The 25,931-nt window shown below is 40.5% G+C and overlaps 1 protein-coding gene across 7 annotated transcripts in view; it reads left to right on the forward strand.

The window, feature by feature from the left end:
* Window positions 1-25,931, forward strand: part of hipk2 (homeodomain interacting protein kinase 2) — a 285,854-nt gene that overhangs the window by 237,373 nt on the left and 22,550 nt on the right. For 6 of the 7 annotated variants that reach the window (XM_080190631.1, XM_080190630.1, XM_080190633.1 and 3 more), the window contains 7 exons: window positions 577-663; window positions 2,832-3,016; window positions 3,535-3,697; window positions 11,640-11,859; window positions 12,826-12,947; window positions 16,025-16,167; window positions 17,444-17,623. In XM_080190631.1, coding sequence (XP_080046757.1) covers window positions 577-663; window positions 2,832-3,016; window positions 3,535-3,697; window positions 11,640-11,859; window positions 12,826-12,947; window positions 16,025-16,167; window positions 17,444-17,623 — 1,100 coding nt within the window. The remainder of the gene's footprint in view (window positions 1-576; window positions 664-2,831; window positions 3,017-3,534; window positions 3,698-11,639; window positions 11,860-12,825; window positions 12,948-16,024; window positions 16,168-17,443; window positions 17,624-25,931) is intronic. The other variant, XM_080190634.1, reaches the window with a different exon arrangement.

Consider the following 25,931-nt stretch of genomic DNA (forward strand, 5'->3'; position numbering starts at 1 on the left):
TTTGAATTACAGGAAAGGATGAAAATAAAAATCAGCTGTCCCAATAATATTTAATTTGACAGCTGGCGCGTCCCAGCACTTAAACAAACATTCACTGCTTTTGGGCCTCGTGTCTAAAAGAGGCTTCTAGCACCAAAGCATTTGTTAGCATTTCTCAGAGTTCTTTGGTTACTTTTAAAGAGGACTTGCCCATATCCTTAGGGAAGCAAGAATTAACATGGGGCAGTGGTTGATACAAGAACGGACAACTTACAGTTGACATTCAACAACTTGAGTCCCTTATGTGGCTGCCAGTTTTCTTTGCAATTGAGAAAGTCCAAGATTAATGGACGGGCTGCAGCTGTAAAATAACAAGAGAGAGGGAGACCAGTCTTACAAGTGTGCGGAGAAGCTGAGAAGTCAGTGGGTGTGCCCAGAGCTCTCAGTTATCAGTTGTACTTTTGAAATAATGTCTCATGTCAGAAACACAACTATAGCTAAAGACACTAAGCAGTCTTCATAGAACTGAACTGTCTTCAGTGCTTTTTGCATCATGTTAAACATGGAGTAACAAACATGATTTTGTTGAAATTACAGACACCAGAAGATCACGAGACAGAGATGGGGATCAAATCGAAGGAGGCAAGAAAATACATTTTTAACTGTTTGGATGATATGGCACAGGTATGATTGTCTTTCCTGGCTAGTTCATACTGTTTCCTTTGGTTTCCTTGTTGGACTACAATTTTACTGGCACTAGCTGCCTCATCAGGGAATGATTTCCACATCTGAGCCCTGGTGGTGAGTGCTGGCAGGTATTTGAATACAAAGGACCTGGACCATCACAGCTAAACTGTACTCACCCAACTTCCAGAAATGCACCCACATTTATACACAGGGACTCACACAGATTAATTCATGTGCATATAATTACACATAGAAACATACAGAGTCACACACAATCACACAGATACATGCTCATGCATGTGCACACATATGAACAGCCACACTCTCAGACACACATGGATTCAAATACACTTGCAGAAAAAATCAAAGTTGCACATTAACATACAAAACACAATGCACACTGTCACGTATAGAGGTAAAAAGGTAAAGTTTCTGTAGTCCCAGATGGCCATTCGCTTCTCTCCCCTTTGAGGGGCAAGCTGACTGGTGGTGATTTAACCTGAGGATCACCATATCTCAAGTGAGGGGCAAGGTTGAGAAGGGGGGCCTTCATGAATTACCTCAGCCAGTTTGGGAATTGAATCAGCGTTGTTGGCGTCACTCTGCATTACGATCCAAATGTCCAGCCAACTGAGCTGACCCACTTCCCACATATAAAAACATATTCACATACGAAAACAGTCGCATAGAAACATGCATGCAAATGTCCACTCACAATCACAAACAGACTTGTACATTTCCAGAACAACCCTGGTAAATTTTTTCCCCTCATCTCAAACCCCAAAAGAACGGAAGTAAATTTTAGTGTGATCTCAGCAAAGACTAAATCTGCAACCATTGTGACCCAGAGCAGGGGGTGTCATGAACATAACTGCCAACTGCAACCCATTTTTTCCCTCCAAAACTGAAAATACAGATATGTTAGAAAAACTGTTGGCACTTGGGTTTGTAAAGGGCTGTCTTAAATTTCTGTATCTTGTCTGCGCTGAGATGGCATGGCTCAGATGCTTCAATTTCCAACTAACTCACTTCAACTATTACTGCAGGAGTGCATTGTAGTAAATTAAGTATCTGCAGTGAGACGTTTTTCATGATGTGTTCAAGAAAACACCTTATGTAGGTGGCTTACTGCTATCCCTTGTTTGTTTAGGATTTTAATTTTTTGCATGGCAAACATCTGGTGGTGTGAGCTGGGAATGTGACAGTTAGGAACTTTGGTGAAAAGGACAAAGCAACTGTTTATATCCTTAACAATTAGCTTGATGGACTGTGAAATTATCAATGCAAGGACTGAGAAGAATAAAGAATAGTGGATCAATTCTATGCCAAGTCAGGTACAAAGAGAAAGGAAAAGAAAAGCAAAATTGAACAGAGAAAAAGAGACAAAAGGAAGTTTAATACAGTAAGATTGTAAATTTTACACTTTTAAAATCTCCAACAACAATTAATACCCGAAGGAATTAGAACCACACTGGTAATAATTAATTGTTAATGTTAATTGGCAGTAAGGAACACATTTCAATATTAAAGTGCTATTACTCATCTTTCTCTGGTGAGGCTAATGCATATCAGTAAATACCATTTGTCTCACTTATGACAGAAAATCCTAGACCATACATATACAATAAACTAATGTTTTATATATTCTGTATGTATGTTTAGACAGATGTAAGTATATAGATCTGAATATATATACACAACAAACTATGTTTTATATATTCTGTATGAATATACAAACAAATGGAAGTATATAGATCTATATATAGTATATTTAAAGATATAGATGTATTCAATATGGATGGATGTGTAGTTAGGTAACCGACACAATGTTGAAATAGATCTTTATATGGAATAGTTATATGATAGGAGTCTGTGGATATATGGCAACACCTACTGTCCAGCTGTGGACATGAGAATGAAAAGGAGGAACCTGTTGTTCTGCTAGGATCATCCATGAAAACTGTACTTTAGCAAGTGTCAAAGCACTAGGACAGAAAACCTTGTACAGAAAATTAACCTCTCTATTTTGCTTACCACAAACTTTGCATGGATACTGCAAAGCCCCTTCATTTGCCACGCTGTGCTGAGCCTTGCAGGTGGCAATGCTCCAATGCAATCGCACATCATTCCATCACTCCCGCCTAATATCAGCCTTTCCCTTGCAGGTGAACATGACAACAGATTTGGAGGGAAGTGAGATGTTGGCAGAGAAGGCAGACAGGCGGGAATTTATCGATCTGCTGAAGAAGATGTTGACCATTGACGCAGACAAGAGAATTACACCGATCGAGACGCTGAGCCATCCCTTTGTAATGATGACCCACTTACTGGATTTTCCTCATAGCACGCAGTACGTTCCCTCCTTCCAGGGCTTCCCTAAATTCTCCCAATCTGAGCTCTTGCAAAGTGACAAGTGTTTGGAGGATGTCTGTGGCTGTGCTGCCAGCTCTCTGCAACAGCAATTCAGCCAGTCCAACTTCCCTGTCTTTTCTGCGCAGCCCTAAAAATCTTTTCTCTTCAGATAATTATTCAGTTTCCTTTGATTGTATCTTCCTCCACCACTCTCAGAGAGCGCACACCTGATTCTAACAATTTGATGTGTATAAACGACTTTCCTCATGCAACCTTTGGTTCTTTTTCCAATTGTTTTAAACTTCATACCCTCCAAATTATGGATTTTCTCAGCACATTTTATCTCGGTTGTTCTGGAAGACTCTTGATAACTTATGGTAATCTAATCAAATGGTTTAAATTAAATTTAAATTTGTAGAAGTAGCCCTCACTTCATGTTGCGTGGAATGAGTGATGAGTGAAATCACCATAGTTTCCTTCTTCTCGATGATGAATTGTTCTTTGCTTTTCTTCCAGTGTCAAGTCCTGCTTTCAGAACATGGAGATTTGCAAGCGAAGAGTCAATATGTATGACACAGTCAACCAGAGTAAAACGCCTTTCATCACGCATGTGGCTCCAAGCACATCAAGCAATCTAACGATGACCTTCAGCAACCAGCTCAGCACAGTGCACAACCAGGTATGTGCAGAACAAGTAATTTAAACCAGCTCAGCACAGTGCACAACCAGATATTTGTAGAATGAGTGACCTAAACCAGCTCAGCACAGTGCATAACCAGATAGTTGTGAAGAAGATAATAATAGCCAGTTCAGCACAGAGTATAATCAGGTATGTATAGAGAGAATGATGAAAACCAGCTCAACATGGGAAGGTGATAACAATGGGTCTAAACCCCCTACATTTCAGGATCAGTGGGGGTGACATCTGGTTATTATGGGGTAGGTGCTACAGGAATAGTAGTGAGATCAGTACATTTTTATTGGATAGGGGAGTCAAAAATATGGGATGCAGGTAGGTAAATCGAGTTGAGATACTGATCAAAGTTGCACTTCTCTCGAGTAAGGGAGATTGACCTTTACAGAATCTGAAGAAAAATATGTCTTTGTACAGTGCCAAGTAGGGGAAAAGTCATTTTCCAACCTGTCCCTCATTAGAGGACTCTTCTAGAAGTTGGCATGACTCAAAGCACTGGGTGTCCCACTGCCACTGATATGCTAAGTTCTATGTATTAGTGTGAAATCTGTATCTGCTCTATTTGTTTGCCTTCGCTCCATATCCTTTAATACCCTTACTTAATAAAAATCCCATCAGTCTCAGTTTTGAAGATTTCATTTGACCTCCATGAGGCCTTTTGGGGAGTGAATTCAAAAATAATATTCAGGGGCACTTTTCATAACTGATTTGAATTGTGGTATATTGTAGTATGTTTGGAATAAATCAATTACTATGGGCCGATAGTTCCCAGAACTCTACCACTGGGCTTTTCCCCATGTCATTGTCTGGGGGTCTGTTGCAGACCAATGAATAGAAATGAATTACCATGCTTAGTCAACAACTCTACTGTCATTGTGACGAATAGAATGATAGCAGACAAACTAGATGGATCTCGTCTTTTGCTTCTGTTTCCACTACTGCTCATATGTAAAAGGGACTCCTCATTTCACTCCAAAACTGTCTAGTTCTAATTTTATAATGCCCCCTCTTATTCTGGATTCCTCACCTTAGGAAACAGTTTCTCTGTGTTTACCCTGCTGAATTGCTTAAACATTTTTAAAGACATTGATCAGATTAGCCTTCAGTCAAAGGAATACAAACAATGTTTATGCAGTCTGTTTTCTCAAAACTTAACCTTTTAAATCCTGTTATCATTTTGGTGAATCTACATTGTATCCCTTTCAAATCCATCATTTTGTCTGATGTTTAATGGCCAAAACTGAATGTAGTAATCCAAATGGGATCTGAACAGAGCTAGGTATCACTGAAACATCACTTCCTTACTTTTAATTTCCAAACCTCGAGATAAAGACCAATATTCTGTGAGCTTTCGGAATACTCTTTGTACTTATGCACTAGCTTTTAGTTATTTTGAGTGTTTTTACATGTGACATCAGGTCTGAGTGTTCTGAATCAGTTCTACACAATCACAAGTGGGCAAAGAGATAGCGATCCAGACCAAGTCAACAAAAACCACAACTGGACAATCAGAGACTGAACGGCCAAAACTACAGACAGTCTACAACTGAATATGTTTATACTGGTTGTTCAGAACCAGCTTTACAGAGGGAGATAGACGCAAAATGATCCAAACTAGGTAAACCAGCTCAGAGAGTCCAGTCAATCAGATTGATATTAAATGATCAAAATGATCAGAGATCAGACCTGACAGATAAACATTGAAATAGATCAACTCTGTGCTGATGGTCAGATTAAAGCAATGATAGGCAACTGAGGCTAGTGAGTGGGCCATATGAGTGGCCCTCCTTCTTCTCAATGGCCACAAGATTGAAATCAGGCTTATTCATCAACCATGACCTCATGAATAAGATTAAATACATTTAATGCGCACTATTTCATAATGAGTTGTCAAAATTGCTTAATCATTCATATATTAATAGAATTGCCATCAACTTCAAATGGTAAAAACAAAATAAATATGTACACTTGAACGCAGAGGGAACGTACGGCTCTCACAGTCAATGTTGTGTGCAATCAGCACGCACCTCACTTCACTTGTCCTTACTTTACTAGTAGGAAAAAACTTTGTGGACGGAAATCAGAAGAATGTGGCAACTCTGCACATGGGCAATGGTCAATAAAATCTCTCATGGGAAACACTCAGAATCCAGATGGGCTGCATGTGGCCCCTGGTTGAATTAATAGGTGGAAATAGGGTGAAAGAAATCAATGGTGTCTCTGAGTATCACTGCCCAAGGTCAAGAATGGGATACAGACTTACCTTAAAATCCCAGTTTAATCTGAGAATTAAATTGCTTGCATTTAGGCTAATGATTCTGAAAACAAATGTTTTACATAAAATACCTAGACCACTACATCTGAGAGAAGTGAATGAATTCATACTCCTGTGATTGTAATCAGCTCTAAAGCAGTATTCTAAAAATGGTTCCTCAGTGGAGTAGTTCTGCCTGGTGAAGAACTGAATGGCCCAAGTCTGATTTCAAGTATGTGCTGAATTGGGATTTATAGTTGACTTCTGTATCACTTTGCCATGGAATGATGAAAAAGGAATTAAATAGGAAATCAATGTCTAGTCAAATATGTTGGGAAGTGTTGGCATTAAACTAGGATTCCTTCCATGGTTGAATAGCCTGCAACACAATGTCGAAGCTGGGGAGACCAGAATACAATTTGACTGGAAGACAGCTAGAAGCAGTATAAATGTTAACTCAGCATGACACAGTATCTTAAAGAGACAAAAAAAGGCAAGAATTTAATCTGCCATTCATTTTATTCACCTGAATTTATAATTCACATTTAACTATCCCAACAACCAAAATGTGACCTTTCTTGTAAAAACTACAACGTTTGAACTGAAAGCTAAACATGTGCGATAGTGAATTGCCAAGGTCATTCACAGGCCAGTTGGAAACCAGTCACTTAGCTCTCACTTTGATGAATAAACACTTAACTGTTGGGTAAACAGGAACTCCATATGTTAAAACAGCTCACACTGGGGTTTCAGTCTTAAAGAGGCACTGCTGCATCTGTGTTGGCAAAAATTCTTTATAACATTAATCGTCATGATATAACTCAGAAAACAAAAACTCAGTTGCCCTCAGAAATTACGACTTCTGTCTTCTTTGGAACTACCCTTCCCCTAAAACAAAAGCAGCTGTAAGGATAAGTTCGAGAATTAAACTTAAATCATACAGCTGGACAGGCTGTCAGGGTCTGTGTTGACAAATCTGGTAACTGCTCCTATTTTTAAGTTCTCATTGTCTCATCACATTTCCCCACTAGGTGTCTCCTCTGAGGCAAAGTTCTATTTGAGTAAGGCTGAAGTAGAACTAGTCTATGACTCTATGACTCAGTCACCCTCTGCTCTGTGGGAGAGCTCAATCCCCTTGTTTATTTCAGGCAGCAGCAGACTCCAGTGAGAAGGCTGCAGGTTTGTTTCCAGTGACACATATCTGAGGCATAGCATGTTAGCTTCCCTCCCACCTCCTCTAAATAGACGGCTTGAATTTGAAAATCAGAAGGGCCCTGGAATGATACCGGCACTGGAATTTTACCACCCTGCCTACCACAGAATCAGCGACAAGGGGTGGACAACGGAAATGTCCGTTGACCTCAGGTGGGAATTTCCAGTCTTGCTCGAGCAAGGCCATAAAATCCTGTGCTCTGTGCTGAGTTATCTAATATTAGTAAAGGGAGAGGGAGCTTAAATTTGTTGGGCTGGGGGTGGAGAATCAGCAAAATGTTCCTGCTCCTGATTGCTATTGGGTATTCCTCTGCTGACACCTTCCAGCAGGATCCTCTGACCATTCTTGCTGGCAGGATGGCGACCCTCTGCCGCAAGTTCCTGGCGCTGGAGGGTGCAAACAATGGGAAATCCAGTTGACAATGGCAGAACCAGAAAGTCTCTCCACTGCAATATACACTGCAGAACAAGTGGAAAGTCCCACCCCTTGTGTGTGAGCATGTCTCTGCAGACCTATGTATGCATATCTGTCCACATATGTGTTTCTGTCTGTGCATTTCTGCCTGCATATAGATGCAGTTGCATTTGTATATGCGTGTGTATGTGTGTGCTTATGCATGAGAAGTTTGGGATGGGCTGTGCTCAAAAATGGTCACCAGGGTAGAATAACAGGACATTCTTCCACCTGTGATTACTGTAACACAATTTTAGAAGTGAGCAGGAGGGGAAATAACAAACAAAAAAATAAAATTAAACACTTCTTTAAAAAATTGATAAAGGATCTGGGTGTGGTTAAAAGGAACTGTGTTCAATCAGATGAGGAACATAGCAACAGCTGAAACCTGTTTGCAATTTTGAAGTGAAAAATAGCACTAGTTTAACTCTTGAGTACCATTACTACTCCCAAGGATATTTCAGCCTGTAGCTAAAAAATCTCAATTTTCAAAAAGGAGTCCGTATTTCTTATGCTCTGATTCATGTATTCTTACTTATTCCCTTTCTATTGAAACAAAACAGAAAACCTTAAGAGGTTTTTTTTCTCCATTTTAAGTCTGTGAATGGAAATAGTCCACTTCAGCTCAAGAGCCAAGCGTCTTAAAATTCAAAATGCATCTCAAGCATTTATTCCTCATTCCTTTCTGATATGGTAGAATATGGTATTTTCCCCCTATGTCAGTACTCAAAGAATGTATATGTTTTTTGAAGTGTTTGATTCTCTGCTGAAAAGTAAAGTTTCACCTGGTGAATGAGCAGCGAGCCATGTGAATCAATCTGGACTCAGAGCAGATAAATCACAGATTCATTGGAATGATACTGGTCTTGGAGGGTTAAATTGTGAGGATAAGCATAAACTAAGCTTGTATTTCCCTAAGTTTAAGAGGTCAAGGAGTCATCAAATTAAGATTTTTGAAGCCAGTTCCTCTGGTGAGTCAGTCCAGAATAATGGAGAATAATCTTAAAATTATAACTGGGCCTTTCAGGAATGAAATCAGGAAGCACTTTCTGTTGCAAAAGATAATGGAAATCTGAAACTGTCTGCCCGAAAGGACAGTCAAATCAGTGGGATCAACTGAAATTTGTAAGATGAGATCGACAGCTTTCTTTGTGACATGACAATATCGACAGATATGGATTGAAGATAGGGAAATGAGTTGAAATGCAGATGAACCCTAACCTAACTGAATGGTGCAGCAAACTTAAGCGGTCTAGTCCTATTCCTTTATCATTCTGAGTCAACTAATCTTAGTTACATTGACAGTTGGAACCTCAAAATTGGTCTCCATGTTTCAGATAACGGGAGTCAGTTGAAATCTATAATAAACATGCAAAATCTATTGTTAATTAGGATGATTTATTGATTGGAGCATGGTATGTGTATAGTGTATCTTTTGACAATATCTACTTAGGAGGTAAGTCAGATTTGTTGACAAACCTATTGGAAACTCCCTGAAAGGGTTAGAATTTAATTGCTGGTTGGGAAGAGGAGGTGGGAGGAGTGAGGGATGGGATAGGAGTCGGAAGCAACAGAAGTCTTTACAAAAATACAGAAAAAAGAGGGCAAAGAAACAACTGTGTAGGCTAGCCCATTGAGTTAAGTTTGGAGAAGGAAGCTAGCCTAGAACGGGATATTTCACTCATCTTAAATACAAAGCTGTGTGGAATTAGAAGGTTAACTGGGGAAGACATAGTCATATAGGTGTATGGTACATCTTATACTCATGGAGGGAAGTAAAGTTAAGCAAACTAAGTGAGACTTGATTAGAGCAATTGCTAATTGTAAAATAGAATTTCTTAACAATTAAAATCTGATTACTGGTCACCAGAACCTTTAAAAAGACACAATATCCAATACATATCACAAGGGAACCTTAATTTTACACCCTGGGTTACATTATGATATTACATATTGGACAGTACATGCACCTGAACATAATCTACTGGGGGCCACTTAAAGGGAATAATCAACTATATTGAACTCAAGAGAAATTCAAAGGTGGACGTGTTTTTTTTATCAACTCAGACAGATGATCTTGGTCCAAGTATGAATTGAGAAATAATATTGACTTTACTACTCTTAAGAGAGGAATAAAAATCAGCCTTGGCTATTGCTCCTGATTGTTGTCCAACAATTCCAACTGGAAAATGAAATAGGTGTAAGGTGTAAATGTAAGATCCCCCCACAAAGATTTGTCCTTCAGGTGAAGTACTGGAAAGTGACAATATCGCAGTGAGGTGCAATTTCAAAGGTGGAAAAGAAAATTTGAATGCAAAATATATACTGATTTTAATTTCAAAACAATGACATAATAACAGAAGTTCCATATTGGTAGTACTATCTTATATCCTTGCTTGATTCTCAGATTGCATTGTTCATAGCTTTCTAGAAAATCTTCATTTATTAGGCCCCTCTCTTGAGCAATAAAGGATGCCATTGTTTTATAGGCACCTAGGGTGTTTACTTAGAAGCACCTCAATTTGGGTCACATCTTTATAACTCAGTGCATACAACACTATTTCTTATTGAGCTAAAAGTAATTTCTCCTACCACTGTCCCTCCCTCAACAAGATTGCTCAACACATTTAGCAAATAGCTAAGCAGACCAAGAGAGTGCTGGGATTGACACCAGGTTTTTGCATCTAAAGTGAAGGGACCTTCTGCTACCAGTACTGTGCCACAGTGTTATATCCTGACAGACCTGTGCCCACCAGTACCATACCCCAGTGTGATACAGTTACAGACCTGTCCCCACCAGTACCATACCCCAGTGTGATACAGTTGCAGACCTGTCCCCACCAGTACCATACCCCAGAGTTATACAATGAGAGACCTGTCTCCACCAGTACCATACTCCAGAGTTGTACAGTGAGAGACCTGTCCCCACCAGTACTGTACCACAGTCTGATACAGAGACAGACCACCAGTACTGTGCTTGTCACCACCAATAACGTACCCCAGTTTCACACATTGACCAGTACCCCAGTGTTATACAGTGACAGACGTGTCCTCATCAGTACTGTACCCCAGTTTTATACATTGACCTGTCTCCACCAGTGCTGTACCCTGGTGTTATACAGTGGCAGACCTGTCCCCACCAGTGCTGTACCCAGTGTTATACAGTGGCAGACCTGTCCCCACCAGTACTGTACCCTAGTGTGATACAGAGGCAGACCACCAGTACTGTGCCTGTCCCCATCAATAGTGTATCCCAGTTTCATACAGTGACAGACCTGTACCCTAGTGTTATGCAATGACAAACCTGTCCCCACTGGTACTGTACCCCAGTTTTATATATTGACCTGTACCCCAACGTTATATAGTGACAGATGTGTCTCCATCAGTACTGTACCCTAGTTTCATACATTGACCTGTCCCCACCAATGCTGTATCGCTGCCTCATATAGCAACAAACCTGCACCTAAGTATTCCAGTGTTTAATGTTACAGGATTTACATTGATCTCAGATGTGACCTCAGAGCAATCAGTAAAAGTTCGTATCATTCATCCACAAATCACTTATTTACTGGAAAGTTAGCCCTTTGTTGTTTTTTCATATTTAGAGATAGAAGTTTGAATAGGTACATATGAAAAGTTATATTCCACAGTTAGTAACAGTTTTAAATGATACTTTGCTCCTATATCAATATTCTATCATGTTAAGTTTGCTAGTTAAGAATATTGAGGATTTTCTGAACATTCATTGTTCTTCCAATACAAGGCTCCAACAATTTGATTTCAAAGCAAAATGGTTCTTTTAATAATATGAAGTAATCTGATAATCTCAATGTATATTCTTCACTTTTTTTTAATGTACACATTTTAGACCCTCAATTTCCTAAGTTGCAGGAAATCAAATTGTTTCAACCCAGATTTTGTGCTTTCTTTATGCTTTAATTTCTCCTCCCCAAACAGCCATGCTTACCATCTCCTATTATTTGTATTAAATCCCATCATCCCTTTAGGCCAACAGCCTGGCTCCCACATCCACAAGTGCCACCCTTTCCCTTGCCAACCCCGATGTCTCCTTACTTAACTACCAATCTGCACTTTACCAGCCTTCAGCAGCATCCATGGCAGCTGTTGCCCAGCGGAGCATGCCACTGCAGACGGGAGCCTCACAGCTGTGTGCTCGGCCTGATCCCTTCCAACAGGCCTTGATTGTGTGCCCACCTGGATTTCAAGGTGAGTTGTGTTTTGTTTGACTCAATTTATTTACCCTGCTGTTTAGGCAAATTCAGATCTTTATAATTCAGTGCATACAACGCTATTTCTTATTGAGCTAAAAATAGTTTTTTTCTGTCGCTGTCCCTCCCTCAACAAGATTGCTCAACACATTTAGCAAATAGTTAGGCAGACTAAGGGAGTACTGGGATTGATACCAGGCCTGTGCATCAAAGGGAAAGGGAGATGTTACAATAAAGACTTGAGTTTGGGGATTCTTTCTTGAGATAAGGAAAAGACTGAGGAGTGACCAACTTAAAAATAATGAAGGGTTTTGCTAAGGTAGACACAGAAATCCTTTTCAGGTGGAGTTCAAAACTACAGGCCATAAATATAAAGAAGTCACAAATAAATCCATCAGGAAATTCAGGAGAACTTAATTACCAATAGAGTGATTGGCCTGTGGCACTCACAATCACAAGGAATACTTGAGGTAAAAAACATGAATGCATTTAAGAGTAACTTAAGAGTGAAGAGCGTTTAAGAGTCACATATAAGCGATAAAGGAATAGCAAAATATGATAAAGGGATACGATCAAATATAGTGGGAAGAGACTCAGCGTATAGACCAATGAGTTTGGATAACCTGTATATGTGCTGTAAATACTATGCATTTGTCCTCAGCCCTCAGTGATAAGGAGGAGGAAGAGAGGGAACAGACAAAGTTCCCATTCCAGACCATTTGCTGAGAAGCGCATATATGGGTGTTGGGTGAGAACAAGATCTGATTCAACTATGATGACCTCAATGGCCGAATAGTCTGTTATTTACATATGAAAAAGAGTGATAGAGAGTGTGAGAACCTGGAGGCATAACTTTTGAAAATAGTTTTCCTCAAATCTTGACTGAACGTACTTGCTTCAGACAGTTCATTCTCTGTTTGTTTTTCTTCTTGCTTTTTAAATGCTCTCTCATTGGTGCCAATAGGGTTGCAGGCTTCCCCGACCAAGCATGCCGGGTACTCAGTCCGAATGGAGAATGCTCTTCCTATTGTCACGCAGGCTCCGGGAGCTCAGCCTCTTCAGATCCAGCCTGGCCTATTGACACAGGTAGTTGGAATGATCAAGAAGGTGTTACATTTCAGAAAGATTCAACAAACCCCTCATGGCAGATAGACATAGACTGTGTGCAAACCAGAAGATATGACTTATAGGGCTAGATTTTCACAGAGTCAGCAAGACTCCACAAACTTTTAAAAATAGCAGATGGACCCAGATGTGGAAGTCTTACCCCTATTTCCAACAGATTCACTTTTTGATCTTGGAAGAAAGGAGGCAGGGCATGATTCATGAAGGTGACCCAAACTCAGCTCTGAGGTTGGTAGCACAAATAAACCTGTTGGACTTTAACCTGCTATTGTGAGACTTCTTACTGTGCTTACCCCAGTCCAGCGCCAGCATCTCCACATCATAGTTTTGACTGGCAGGGGTAGGTTAGGAGAAAAAGTAGCATCTGGTTTTGTTTCAATAGAGGTCTTTGTTAGCATTTACCCAATGAGCTATAATTATGTCATTTTGAATGCTTGGCTGAATTTCAAAAGCTACAATTATCTTAAAAGGGGGTTCTGAACACACAATTTGGTTGAGAGCTTAAATAGGACATTAAGTGATTAAATGTCTTTAATACTGGGTTTGACTAGAAGTTTGTATTTATAAGAGATGAAACACTGAGATTTTAAAGCTTTGAATGGATTTCATGAATGAGATTTATCTTCACTATCATTGTTTAGGTGTGAAAACTGTATTAGGTCTTTAATTTTTTTTCATCTCCACCTGGCCCTGAGGTCTATCCATGGTGTATATCGCGTGAGAGGCAGTGGAGATAGGAACGAAGGATATAAAGGACTATGTGCGGACATGAGTTGACATGCAAGTTATGAGGGGCCATGGAGAGTGGAAAAGGGGGCTTAAATTGGTGTGGCAGGTGTCAGGGGTCATGTGGGTTGGGTGGAGATGAGGGGTGAGGGCAAAAGACCCGAAAGATTTCTAAAACAGCTTTGAAGAAGTTCTAGACAGCCAAGACAGGTTTCCTGCCTACTTCAGCATCTGCCTGATCTATGACTGCCGACACTTTGCTTCTGGGGTCAGCGTGCCCAGCTCTAACCCTCCCCATACTCCAGAGCAAAAATCATGCATTTTGACTTTACCGAGGTGGTTTCAGCATGTCGGGAAATTTTCCTATTCATGTTATCTGTCTTAGTTGCCAAAATCCAGGCTTTAGTCTTTACTGAGGCAACTAATTTCAAATGAACTACTGGTTGAGTGGCTGCTGGAAGTGATTTTTGTACCTCCACCCTTGGGGCAAGAAAAAGAGATTTCACTCCTGTTCACTATCCAATGATTGACAAAAACTAATTTTTCCAGCACATTGTTTTTATTTCAGATCTCCAGCATCCACAGTACTTTGCTTTTATCCAGTGATCTTTTTGGAAAGTGAATGTCTTTGGATGTTGGGTGCAAATAAAGAAAACCTTGCATTTATATAGAGCTTATCATGACATTGCAGCATCCAAGATGCTTTATTTAAAGTGAAAGTACTTTCGCAGTGTAGTCCTACTGTTTTGGGTTAGACCAATCAATTTACACAAAGCAAGCTCCCACAGTATGATACTGACTAGATATTCTGGGTGAAATCTTAACAAAAAAATGGGAGTGTTGGTTTCAGAAAATAAAAATTTTCTCTCCGGATCTTACCACATTCTATCAATAAAAACAGGTGGGCGTGTTTCATACTTGGGTGGGGGGAACAGGCACTCTACAAGCTGGCAAAGCCAGGCAGCACTGAGATTGGGGCACCATTTTTTAAAGGACATCCTTCCCAGACCAAACAATTAACACCTCCTCCTCCCATGATCAGCATTTGCCACGTCAACACAGTTTTAAAGTACAGCAGGGGTTCAATATCTGGCATGGTGGGGGGGCTATTAATAATATGCAAATTTATTAAAATTGATCTTATATGGGCGTGAATTTGATAACAAGGGGGCAGCAAAACTCTGAAATTGCAATCTCACCAGCGAGATTTGCCATCTTTGGGTCTTTCTGGATCTTGAACTCCTACTGGCATTTCTGCAAATGGCAAACATGGTCTCAAGATCACCCCTTTTTTTATTTGATTATAGTTAGCTGAAGGATAAATATTGTCCGGAACACTGAAGAGAATTCACCGGCTCTTTGTTGAAAAAATCCATTGATTTTTTTTAAATCCTCCTGTAAATTCCTAGAGAACATCCAGGATAGATTCATTATGATTTTGCCAATGGAAACTATTTATGTGAGAGGGCTTGGGACACAGGAGCCTTCTTCATTACAAGAAGCATAAGAGATGTAAACAAATGTTATAACTTTGTGCAGAGCATTGGTGGAGTGAATATGGAAAGACTATTTTCACAGATTGTATAGTAAGTGAAGTGGGATCATCAATTTAAAACCATCACTTTGTGCAGCGACTAGGTTGGTAAAATTTCTCTATCTAGGGGGGATTTTGGAGCGTGGAATGTTTTGCCAGCAGGAATGGTTGAAGTAGACAGCATTGCATCTTGAAAGGAAGGAGATAAACATTTGAAGCAGAGGAACAGACAGGGAGAAAGCAAAGCAGTAAAATTAGTTTTAACAGCTAGTGGAAAGAGACAGCACAAAATGGCTTCCTTCTTGTGAAATTAATCTATTTTTGATGATGCTGGCTGATGGAATAACTTGAGGCTTTCATGTTCACTAAAGCAGGCAGGTAGGACTGTTCCATATTTAATCCAAATGATGGGTATTCTTCTCCATTCAGATCTTAGAAAAGTGAGTAGAAGCAGGATTGGACTTAAACATGTTACTGATGAGGAAGCGTGAAACTATCACGAGTTCATTAACATTAAACCTTATACAAGTTGTAATGGGAAATACTTGAACCAAACAAATAATAATTTTGTGTGAGAATCTTTCATCAACAAAGTTGCCACAGTTTCAGTGTGGCGATGTTCAATTAATTGAGTCAGTCAAAACTTGGAACAGAGTTTCTGGCAACTTGGAAAAATGAGTACAGGGGTTGAGGGGGTGATGTGGGGGGAGGCATTGTTGTAACTGCCCATTCCCCTTAACCTCATGAGTATTCCTTATTTTGTTTTGCTTCTTTGTAGCAGGCATGGCCTGGTGGGACCCAGCAGATTCTTTTGCCTCCAGCCTGGCAGCAGCTAACTGGTGTGGCAGCCCATACCTCGATGCAGCATACTACTGTTCTTCCAGAGACGATGGCAGGAACCCAGCAACTGACAGACTGGAGGTAGGTTCAACGGGTCTCGTTAATTAAAATTAGATTACTTAATTTTCTGCCATCTTGTCAACATAATTAGAAAGCATTTAGTTTAGCAAAGCCTCGAGACAGCTTGGCCTGACAGACTTATGGCACTCTGTAATGGTCTGGCTAATGTCATCATCACAACTGTAGGTTGCTGAGCCCCTGTGTTAGTTAGTTGAAATACAAGACTAATGTGAATAAAATTGAAGAGATCCAGGAGACGAGAAGACAACAAGCCAAAATATAAAAGGCAAGAAAGGTTGAATGTGAGCCGAAAGTGGCAGGGCAAGAAAAGGAGACCCGTCCCCTCTCTGACCCCCCAAGCACACTATTGAAAGATTAAATGTAGAGTCAGCATTCTCCTGGCAGGATATAGCCTGATTTTATGTCTTCACCTAAAAATCATCAAAGAGTCTCCACCTAAGCGTGTACAGGAGTTTAAAAAGCACATACCACATAATTTGCTAGTACAGAGCACTGTTAGCTTCAGGCTGGTAATATCTGTTGACTTTCAGGATTATTTGCAGCTGAGTAGAAAACATCCCCAGCTCCCAATGCTATGTCACCAAGGAGATAATGTACCAAAGGGTGGGTAAATGGTATGCAGAATGTTTCGACATCTTTTTTCATACATCTGTAGAGCAGGTCTTATTCTTTCAGGTGCCATCACTGATCCAGACTAGCTGGTTTGTCATCACTGAAGTATTTCAGTGTCAGAAAGCTGACACTGCCATGAAAGCTTGTCTCAATTCCAAAATCCCATCAATAAGTGACCAGTGTGTCCTGGTGGATCTAACTTGACCCTGCAAAGAAACTGGTCACTCTCTCCCTCTTTTCCTACTCAGAGGACTGCCACTTGCTGGTCACATCATTCAGAATTGTTTGATGCTGTTTGTCTCCCATCAATGGAGGTATTAAGGAGGCTTGGTTCCACAAAGGTCAAGGAGAATTGTCACAAGTTAGGCACGTAAGAATTGGAAAGAAATGTGTCACTTGTCAGTACTACTTCTCCAATTATGACCCTACCCAGCATTATAATGCCCTGGAATTTGTGAAACTGAGTAAATGAAAGAGGCCATTGCAAGTCCAGCCCACGTCAAACACAAAACCTGTTTCCCCTTTTCCTTCAATAACGTGAAGAACTCTGCAGTGAGAAAATTTCTGGGAGAAGGTTGACTACTTCTAACCAGTAGAACATGTGTTGTTGCTGTGTGCTGAGTGAGCACAATGATCTCCTTTAATCTCCTTTTGTTTGGTCCAGGAACTCTCATCCACACACCAGCCATTACAATACCATCATGCAGCAGCCGGCCCTGCTGGCAAGTCACGTAACCCTGCCATCTGCCCAGCCATTAAATATTGGAGTCGCTCATGTAATGAGACAACAGCCCACTTCAAGCTCCACCTCAAAGAAAAACAAGCAACAGCAATCCTCTACCAGGTGCGTAGAATATGTCATCTAATGTTTACTGTCATCCCTCAGAGTTGGCGGGGGAGCAAATAGCCTCTGTTGAAAGGAACCAAAATAGAATTTGATGTGTGTGTGTACATCTCTGTCACAAATTACTTTGGTGAGGCCATTAGCACAAACATGGCTGACGTTCATCTGAATTATGCAGGGCAGGCAAATCATAATGTCATCCAGCATGCAACACCGATTTGATGTTAGCAGTGCTGTTTTGGAGCTCAGCCCTCCAGTCAGTGCACTCTCTTAACTTTGAACGGTTGAACCCATGTTAAGAAGTAAGGATTCCTCCCTCTATTTATACAAATCACCAACCATTGAGAGGTTAGCTCCTGATTAATTTCTTTAGGCTGTTGCTATGATTGTGTTTGGTGCTTTCTATAGTCATGCAGAGCATGAGAAGAGCTCTCAGCAGAAAGCCACATCCACCAATTCAATCCTGTGTGAACCTTAGCAAGGAACAGATTGTGAGATCCTACATTTCACTATGGATGCCCTCACTGAAATCTGTCACCTGTTGTAGCCACAAGAGCAACCACAGTACAGGGTAAGGACAACACTGTAGGCTTACCCCACGGTGCACAGTGCCATTGACTCCCTGTAGTCAATACTGAATCATTATCATTCTTACACTAGAATCAAAAGTCATTCCACTTTCTCAACATCCAACTGGTGTGTGACCACAGGCAATGAACAAATCATTAAGGTCAGGTATCCTGGCAGTAGTTATGATGTTTCGTTCTGCTGTCAGCTGTGTCAACAGTACCCAGCAAAAAGTGTGTCAAGATTCATTGTGGTCTATTATGTGCTGACCACCTTCCCATTATGAGGGATGCTAATTATTTTCCCAGCAACTTGTCTTTGCTCTGTATCATCTCTGCTTATTCTCCCTGTCTCATTTACCAGTGCACCCATGTCTGGAAGTTTGTTCTGAAGGCCTGAAGTCAGCAAACAATCCTCTAATACCTGGCATATCACTCCCTGTAGACCTCTAACCTGAAAGAATGATAGAAAGCACCAAACACTGTAGAATGAACCTAAAATGCCCCTTTCTACTCTGCTGTCCTTGCAGACATAATTTGGGTGCAATACCAGTAACTAACATCTCAATTTCCCATTCACCAACAGCCCAAGACTTTTCTTTCTCTCTATCACTGAATACCACAGCATCCACTTGGCTGCAATGCAAAAATTAACATTAAATGCCAAAGTGATCAATGAAATCATGCCTTCTCGCAGTACATGTTTGCACATCCCAGTGATTGAAGCATGGCTGATGGAAAACGCAGATGGCCTTACAGAATGACTGAGCAACTCTGGGTTTAGCAGTCACAGCAGCACAAAGCACCATCTCAGCATGGACAGCCGCAATCTGAGGGACTACTGGCTGATGGAAAACAAGATGACACAGAAGCAGGGGTGGAAGCACAAATGCTACTAGGAAGTTTGTACTCCAAAAAAGCCACTGCCACACCATTGGGCAGTTTTCTATTCCTGAGAGCCAGCTGGTGAAAAAAACATTGTCAATCTTCACTTGGTATAGATTTATTATTAAATTACGGGGAGATGTCTTGTTTGATTCACACCCTGCATCAGTAGTATCTCTCTTTATATGCATAAGAAACCATCCAATTGATGCCTTTCACTATATATACACTGAACCTTAATGGATATAATTAACAGGCAATATCTCAACAATCCATGTAATTTGTTGGAAGACAGACTGCTGAATGACAGTGCCACCTCCAAGTCCCTTTGAACACTATGATCCACAGCCATAACAGCGGGAATCGGAGTTTGCATGACAACAGTCTGATCTTCCACAGCAGCACAAGGACAATGGGCAGTTACTGCTTGCACTGCAATGGAATTTGTGACACCTACCATCATATGCTGCATCATCCACAGTTGACCACCACTTCCCTACTGGGAAAGGTGGGGGCCAGGCCCTGAACAAGCCCAATGCCGAGTTCCTGAACTTTGACAGGCTTGCCGAATGAACTAAACATTTGTTGCATACACCTATCAACATGCTTCTGCAGGTGGACTCATTGATGTCCCCATCAAGAGGTGAGAGAGGCTTCGCCCTCTGGTCAGTTGGTACTTGCACTTTGCCTTGGCTGCAGCCCCCACACACCCAGTGTCTCTTGATCCCATCTCTAAAAATGCACATCGTCAGGATCTGAGCTGTGGCTGCATGTGTGAATCAAGTGAAAAATTGTGTCTACATTGTCATTCTAAGGTTATGGTGAGGAGAAAGGCGAAAGTAAGGCATGCTTACACCATCTGCAAGTTGTAATCAGAAGAGACTGATATGCAGCAGTAAGTGGTATCTGAGAAAAAGAATAGGTATGAAGATACCGTCCTCTTCAATGGTTTCAGAACTAGCTAGTGGGTAATGGCATCAGAAATGGCTATTCAATAATGACGAGCACTACTTCCTCCCTTGAAGTTGTTAGGACACCAGACTAGGCTCCAATATTTTTTCTATTTTGACATAAATGTGACAATAGGATATTTTGCTTCAGAAGTAATTCCACTGTTAAAGTAGGGATCTTTGATAGTAAAACATTTAGTAATAGTTTAAATACAACTACCAAATGGAAAGGAAACAATTTCAAACTTACTGTTTCAAATAAGCAAGATTCCACTTAGACTCAATTGGTACATTAAATACAGTTAGCAACCATAAATATACTTGCTATGAGTGTAGACAGTTTTGAAGCTTTCAGAAAGAGAGAGTTAGTTCCAGAAGACTGCAAAATCCTTAACTTCAACCAAGCTTAAGCTAAACTTCTTTCTGCAAGAGCCTTTTTTCTTTGCTTCAAACCCAGGACTGCACTCTAACCACAACGTCATATGACCCCATCAAATCACTCTAATCAGAAATCCCAGCGAAATTTGAGTAAACAAACACTACTTAATATAACCATTTGCAAGGTTAAAGTGAAGAATTATCCTGCTTACCCAGCATCTGAGTTGCATTCCCCCAGATATACCAGCTGTGTGCAACATAAAGCCAAATTTTTAAACGTTCCCCATAAACACATATATATAAAATAATTCAGACGGCCCAAATGTATTTATTGTTGAACACAAAATAAAACCACTACCCTGAATGTATGGCATACATACACACATCCCTACTAGGGCAACAGTTCTGCAGACCCTGCCCAGTGTCTCCCTTATAAAGCACTTAGGTGATGAGTTCCACCTGGGCAGTCATTGCTTGTTACCAAGGGAACTTGTATACAATGTCCATATTAGTTGTACTATTATCATCCCAAGGTTATGACATGCAAGTAAGTGCTCCACTCTGATTAGCTCCCACTGTCTCTGATTGTAGATGACTGATTGTGAGGTGAGTGATGGTAGAGTGATCATTTACTCTTTGGCTCAGGCCAGTGGCACAGTTGGTGAAATGTAGCATTTTAAGAAGCATTCACTGACCTTGTTTACTTGTTTGATATAAACTGATCTTCTTGTAGCATTTCATCCAATTCCTTAGGGCTCGAACCTTAGCAATGACCTCAATGACTATCTTCTTTTGCCTTTTTACTGTGTGTCTGGAAGATCTTTGGCCCTGCTGTAGATACATGACATCTCTCCTTATTACCACGACCTGCACCAAGACCTCCAGTGCAGTGTCCAAAAAGCTTGGAGTGCACTTTCTCCCTTTTACACAATTCTTCATTCTTTCCTAAGTCAGATTCCCTTCACAAACCCAGCACTGCTTCCAGCCACAATCCACTCCATCTTTAAGAGATGCAGGCTATCTTTAAGAAGTACAGGCTAGCTTTAAGCTTTGGTCCAGAATTATGATTTTTGGGCCCCTTGCTAATGCATGCAGTTAATGAACAGCACAGTTAGTGCTGGCAGCATGCAGAAATCATTATGAGAAAGTATGCAGCAAGAAGTTGGCATGCTGCCTCCATTTCAATCAATAGGTGTAGGTTAATTATGCAACAAGATCCCCATGTTTGTTTTGGGGTCTGGGAAAGGAGAAAAATCATTAATTCATATATATTGCCTTCCATGACCTCAGAATATCCCAAAATGCTTGACAGCCGGAAAAGTACTTTTTAAGTGTAATCACTGTTTTAGTGTGGTAAAATTAGGTAGCCAATTTGCCCAAAAGGTGGCACCTTCCTTTGGCACTTGTCTCAGCCTAGTTTAGGTATCCTTATCCAGGAGTGGAGTTTGAACTCACAACTTTCTGGCTCAATGGCCTGAGTATTGCCCTTATACTGTGCCTTTTGAACGTGACAAACAAAATTATATATAAATTAAGTTCAATTTGCTGAATTTATTAGCAACATAGGAATTGCTTGATGAAAAGATTCCATGCTGGTAGTTGTACAGTACAATGATTATGGAGTTGTCGACTAATTATAGCAATCAATTTATATCAATTAATTTACAGCACACCAGATGTGAGACAAAAAAAATTCTGATGGAGAGCTTTGGAAACAGGCCCAAATTCACCTGTTCCTCCCAAGCATGCTAAACTTATCAGATCGTATCTCAATAAGGCATAAATGCACCCTGTGGATTCTTATACACCACTGTCCGGAAAGCAGAGCAAAAACTTGTATTTATATAGCACCTTTAATGTAGTAAAGCATTTTTTTAGTATTTCACAGGAGCATTATAAAACAAAATGTGACAGTCAGCCAAATCACAGGACTGTTGCGGCACAGAGGAAGCCACTCAGCCCATCATGACTGTACAAACAAGCATCGTGGCTTAGTGCTATTACTCGGCCTTTTGCCCCTACCCTGCACATTTGTTTCTATTCAAACAATCATCTAATGCCCTCTTGAATGCTTCGATTGGACCTGCCTTCACCACATGTCAAGGCAGTGCATTCCAGACCTGAGCCAGTTGCTGTGTGAAAAGGTTTTTTCCTCACATCACATATGCTTCTTTTGCAAATCATTTTAAATCTGTGCCCTCTCATTCCACCTTTTATGAGTGAAAACAATTTCTCCTTATCTACTCTGTCCAGCTTCCTCTCTATCAAATCTCATCTTAGCCTTCTTCTCTCCAAGGACAACAGTTCCAATCTCTCCAATCTGCCTTCATAACTGAAATTACTCATATCTGGAATCATTCTAGTAAATCTCTTCTACACTCTCTCAGATGTCTTCGCATCTTTCCTATACTGTGGCACTCAGAACTACAAAGTATTCCAGCTGAAGTGTAATTAATGTCTCGTCTAAGTCCAGTATAATCTCCTTGCTCTTGTACTCTATGTTCCTATTAATAAAGCTCAGAATACTATATACCAAAAGAGAAAATGCTGGAAAATCTCAGCAGGTCTGGCAGCATCTGTAAGGAGAAAAAAGAGCTGACGTTCTGAGTCCAGATGACCCATTGTCAAAGCTAAAAGGCAAAGAAAGTGGGAGATATTTATACTGCAGGGTGAGGGAATGAAAGATGATCTTAGCCACAGAAACCAGAGGAAAGGATTGCTAATGGCTGTCCACAGAGAGAATAGAGTGTGAATGGCCAAACGGCAGAGAAGCTAAAATGAGAGGGTAAGCTATGACAAATGAAGAGGGGGGAGAGGAATGGATGGGACAGAGGTAAAGTTTACAAAGATGAGAGAAGGAGAATAAAGTAGGGAGAAAGAGTGGGGGGAAGAAAAATTAAGAAAGACAATGTCTTCTTCATTTTTCTTCCCCCCCCACTCTTTCCCCCATTTTATCCCCTTTCCCTGACCTTTTTTCCCCCTTTGCTTCCCCTTTTCTATATTTTACTTCTGTCCCATCCATTCCCTTCCCCCAGCATCTTCATCTGTCACAGCTAACCCTCTCATTTTAGCTTCTCTGCCATTTGGCCATTCACAGTCTTTATTCACTCTGTGGACAGCCATTAGCAGTCTTTTTCTCTAGTTTCTGTGGCTAAGACTCATCTTTCATTCCCTCACTTTCTATGCCTTTTAGCTTTGACAAAAGGTCATTTGGATTTGAAACATCAGCTCTTTTCTCTCTTTACAGATGCTGCCAGACCTGCTGAGATTTTCCAGCATTTTCTCTTTTGGTATTCAAGTTCCAGCATCCGCAGTAATTTTCTTTTATCCAGAATAATATATATCTTATTAACTACTCTCTTCATCTGTCCTTCCACTTTCAACGATCTATGCACATATGCACCCTCTGCTCCTGTACCCCTTTCAGAATTTTATCCCTTATTTTATATTGTCACTCCATATTCTTCCTACCAAATGCATCACTTCATACTTCTCTGCATTGAACTTCATCTGCTAGCTATCTGCTCACTCCACCAATGTCTCTATGTCCTTTTATATTTGGACAGATAACCAAAACCTTGGTCAGGAAGTTAGATTTTAAGAAGTGTCATAAAGGATGGAAAAAAAATAGTGAAGCAGAGAGGGCATTTAAGATTTTAGGAACTTGACAGCTGAAGGCATAGATACCAATGGTGGAACAATTAAAATCGCGCTTGATCATGAAGTCAGAATTATTGGAGCAAAGATATTGTAAAAAGAATTCTGTGGCCGAAAAAGAATAGAGGAGTAAAGCCATGTAAGGATTTGAAAGCATGAACGAAAATGTAAAAATTGAAGCATTGCCAAAGAAAGTCAATGAGCACAGTGATGGTGGGTGAACAAGTCTTGGTGTGAGCTAGGACATGGGCAGCAGCATTTTGAAGTATTTAAGTTAAGGGAGGATCGAATGTAGAAGGCTAACCAGTAATGGATTGGAATTATCAACTCGAGGAGATAACAAAGACACAGAATTGTGCTTCAGCAACAGATAAGTTAAAGTAAAGGTGACACTGAGTTATGTTATGGGGTGTACATAGGCAGCATAAGCAATGGTGCAGATATTTTGTTTGAAGCTCATCTTGGGTCAAATCTGACAAGGTTTAAAGCAGTCTAATTAAATTATCAGGGAAAGGGATGGAGTCAATGGACAAGATACAGAGTCCATGGAAGGACCCCAGCCCAAGGGTTATGATCTTCTCAATATTTAGTTGAAGGAAATTTCTGCTCATGCAGTACTGGACGTCAGGCAAACAGTCAATTAAAGTGGCAGTGAGGTAGAGCTAAGCGTACATGTGTGAACTAAATCTAAGTTTTGGAATGATGTTGGTAAGGAATGAGCCAACATTCAATTTTTTCTAGGTGACAGGTCCACTGTTATTTGAAGGTTCCTTCTAAAATAGCCCCATGTTAATTTGTTCCTTCCATTGAATTTTTATGCCACCCATTCTTTTGAGAAATATGTAACACTTTATATTTGTCAAATCGAACTTTAATTTGTAGTGAATACAACATTTAAGCTGTTATTTTCACAGACTGTCTAGTAACAGTGTTTACAATACATTCTTGTTTTAACCTCCTGTTAACATTGTTTTGTTTTAATGTAGCTATGTTAATGGGACCTGTAATCTTGTTAAGCATTGATAGATTTGTTTTAATATTGTTTGCTGCGAGAATTGATTAGTGCCGTTTTGGAGCAGCAGAATCTCCAACTTGCAAGCGCGCACCCCCCTCCCCCGGCAAGTTGTGTCTCTCCCCACACCGAGTTACAGCATCTCCCCTCACCACTCTCCAAGAAAAATTAGCCATGGGTCCTGTTCCTGCTCGTTGTTCAATGATCCCTACTCTTTCTTTGCTGGAAAGAGGTTATCAGGTCCACATTCAATTATGACCTTCATTATTGGGTACCCTGTTGAATTTCGATTTAAACACGAAGAGTGAGAAATTGACTGAGATACTAGAGAGAAGCCAACGGATTTTGTGCAAACAGAGTCAGTGTTTTCAGGAGGAGAATGGAATATGGAAAAAAAGGGAAATAAATCAAATTCACTTAGAAATAATCGCAGAACTAAACAGTTCCAGGGCCTTAAATAAAACTTTTGTTTAGCATGACTCACTGAGTAGTTCTCAGAAATCTTGTTTTCTGTGAATGGTTCTTACATAAGAACATAAGATATAGGAGGAGTAGGCCATCTAGCCCTTTGACCCTGCCCCGCCATTCAATAAGATCATGGCTGATCTGTCGTGGCTCAGTTCCACATTCCCGCCCTCTCCCCATAACCCTTAATCCCCTCGCTTATCAAAAACCCATCAACCTGCGTCTTAAAAATATTTAGCGAGGCAGCCTCCACCACTTCAACGGGCAGAGAATTCCAGAGATTCACCACCCTTTGAGTGAAGAAGTTCCTCCTCAACTCCGTTCTAAACCGCACCCCCTTTATCTTGAGGCTGTGCCCCCTAGTCCTACTGTCCTTTCTGAGCGGGAAGAGTTTC

Source organism: Carcharhinus amblyrhynchos, chromosome 6, assembly GCF_965287045.1.
Source record: "Carcharhinus amblyrhynchos chromosome 6, sCarAmb.v2.hapA, whole genome shotgun sequence".
Classification (NCBI taxonomy): Eukaryota; Metazoa; Chordata; class Chondrichthyes; order Carcharhiniformes; family Carcharhinidae; genus Carcharhinus; species Carcharhinus amblyrhynchos.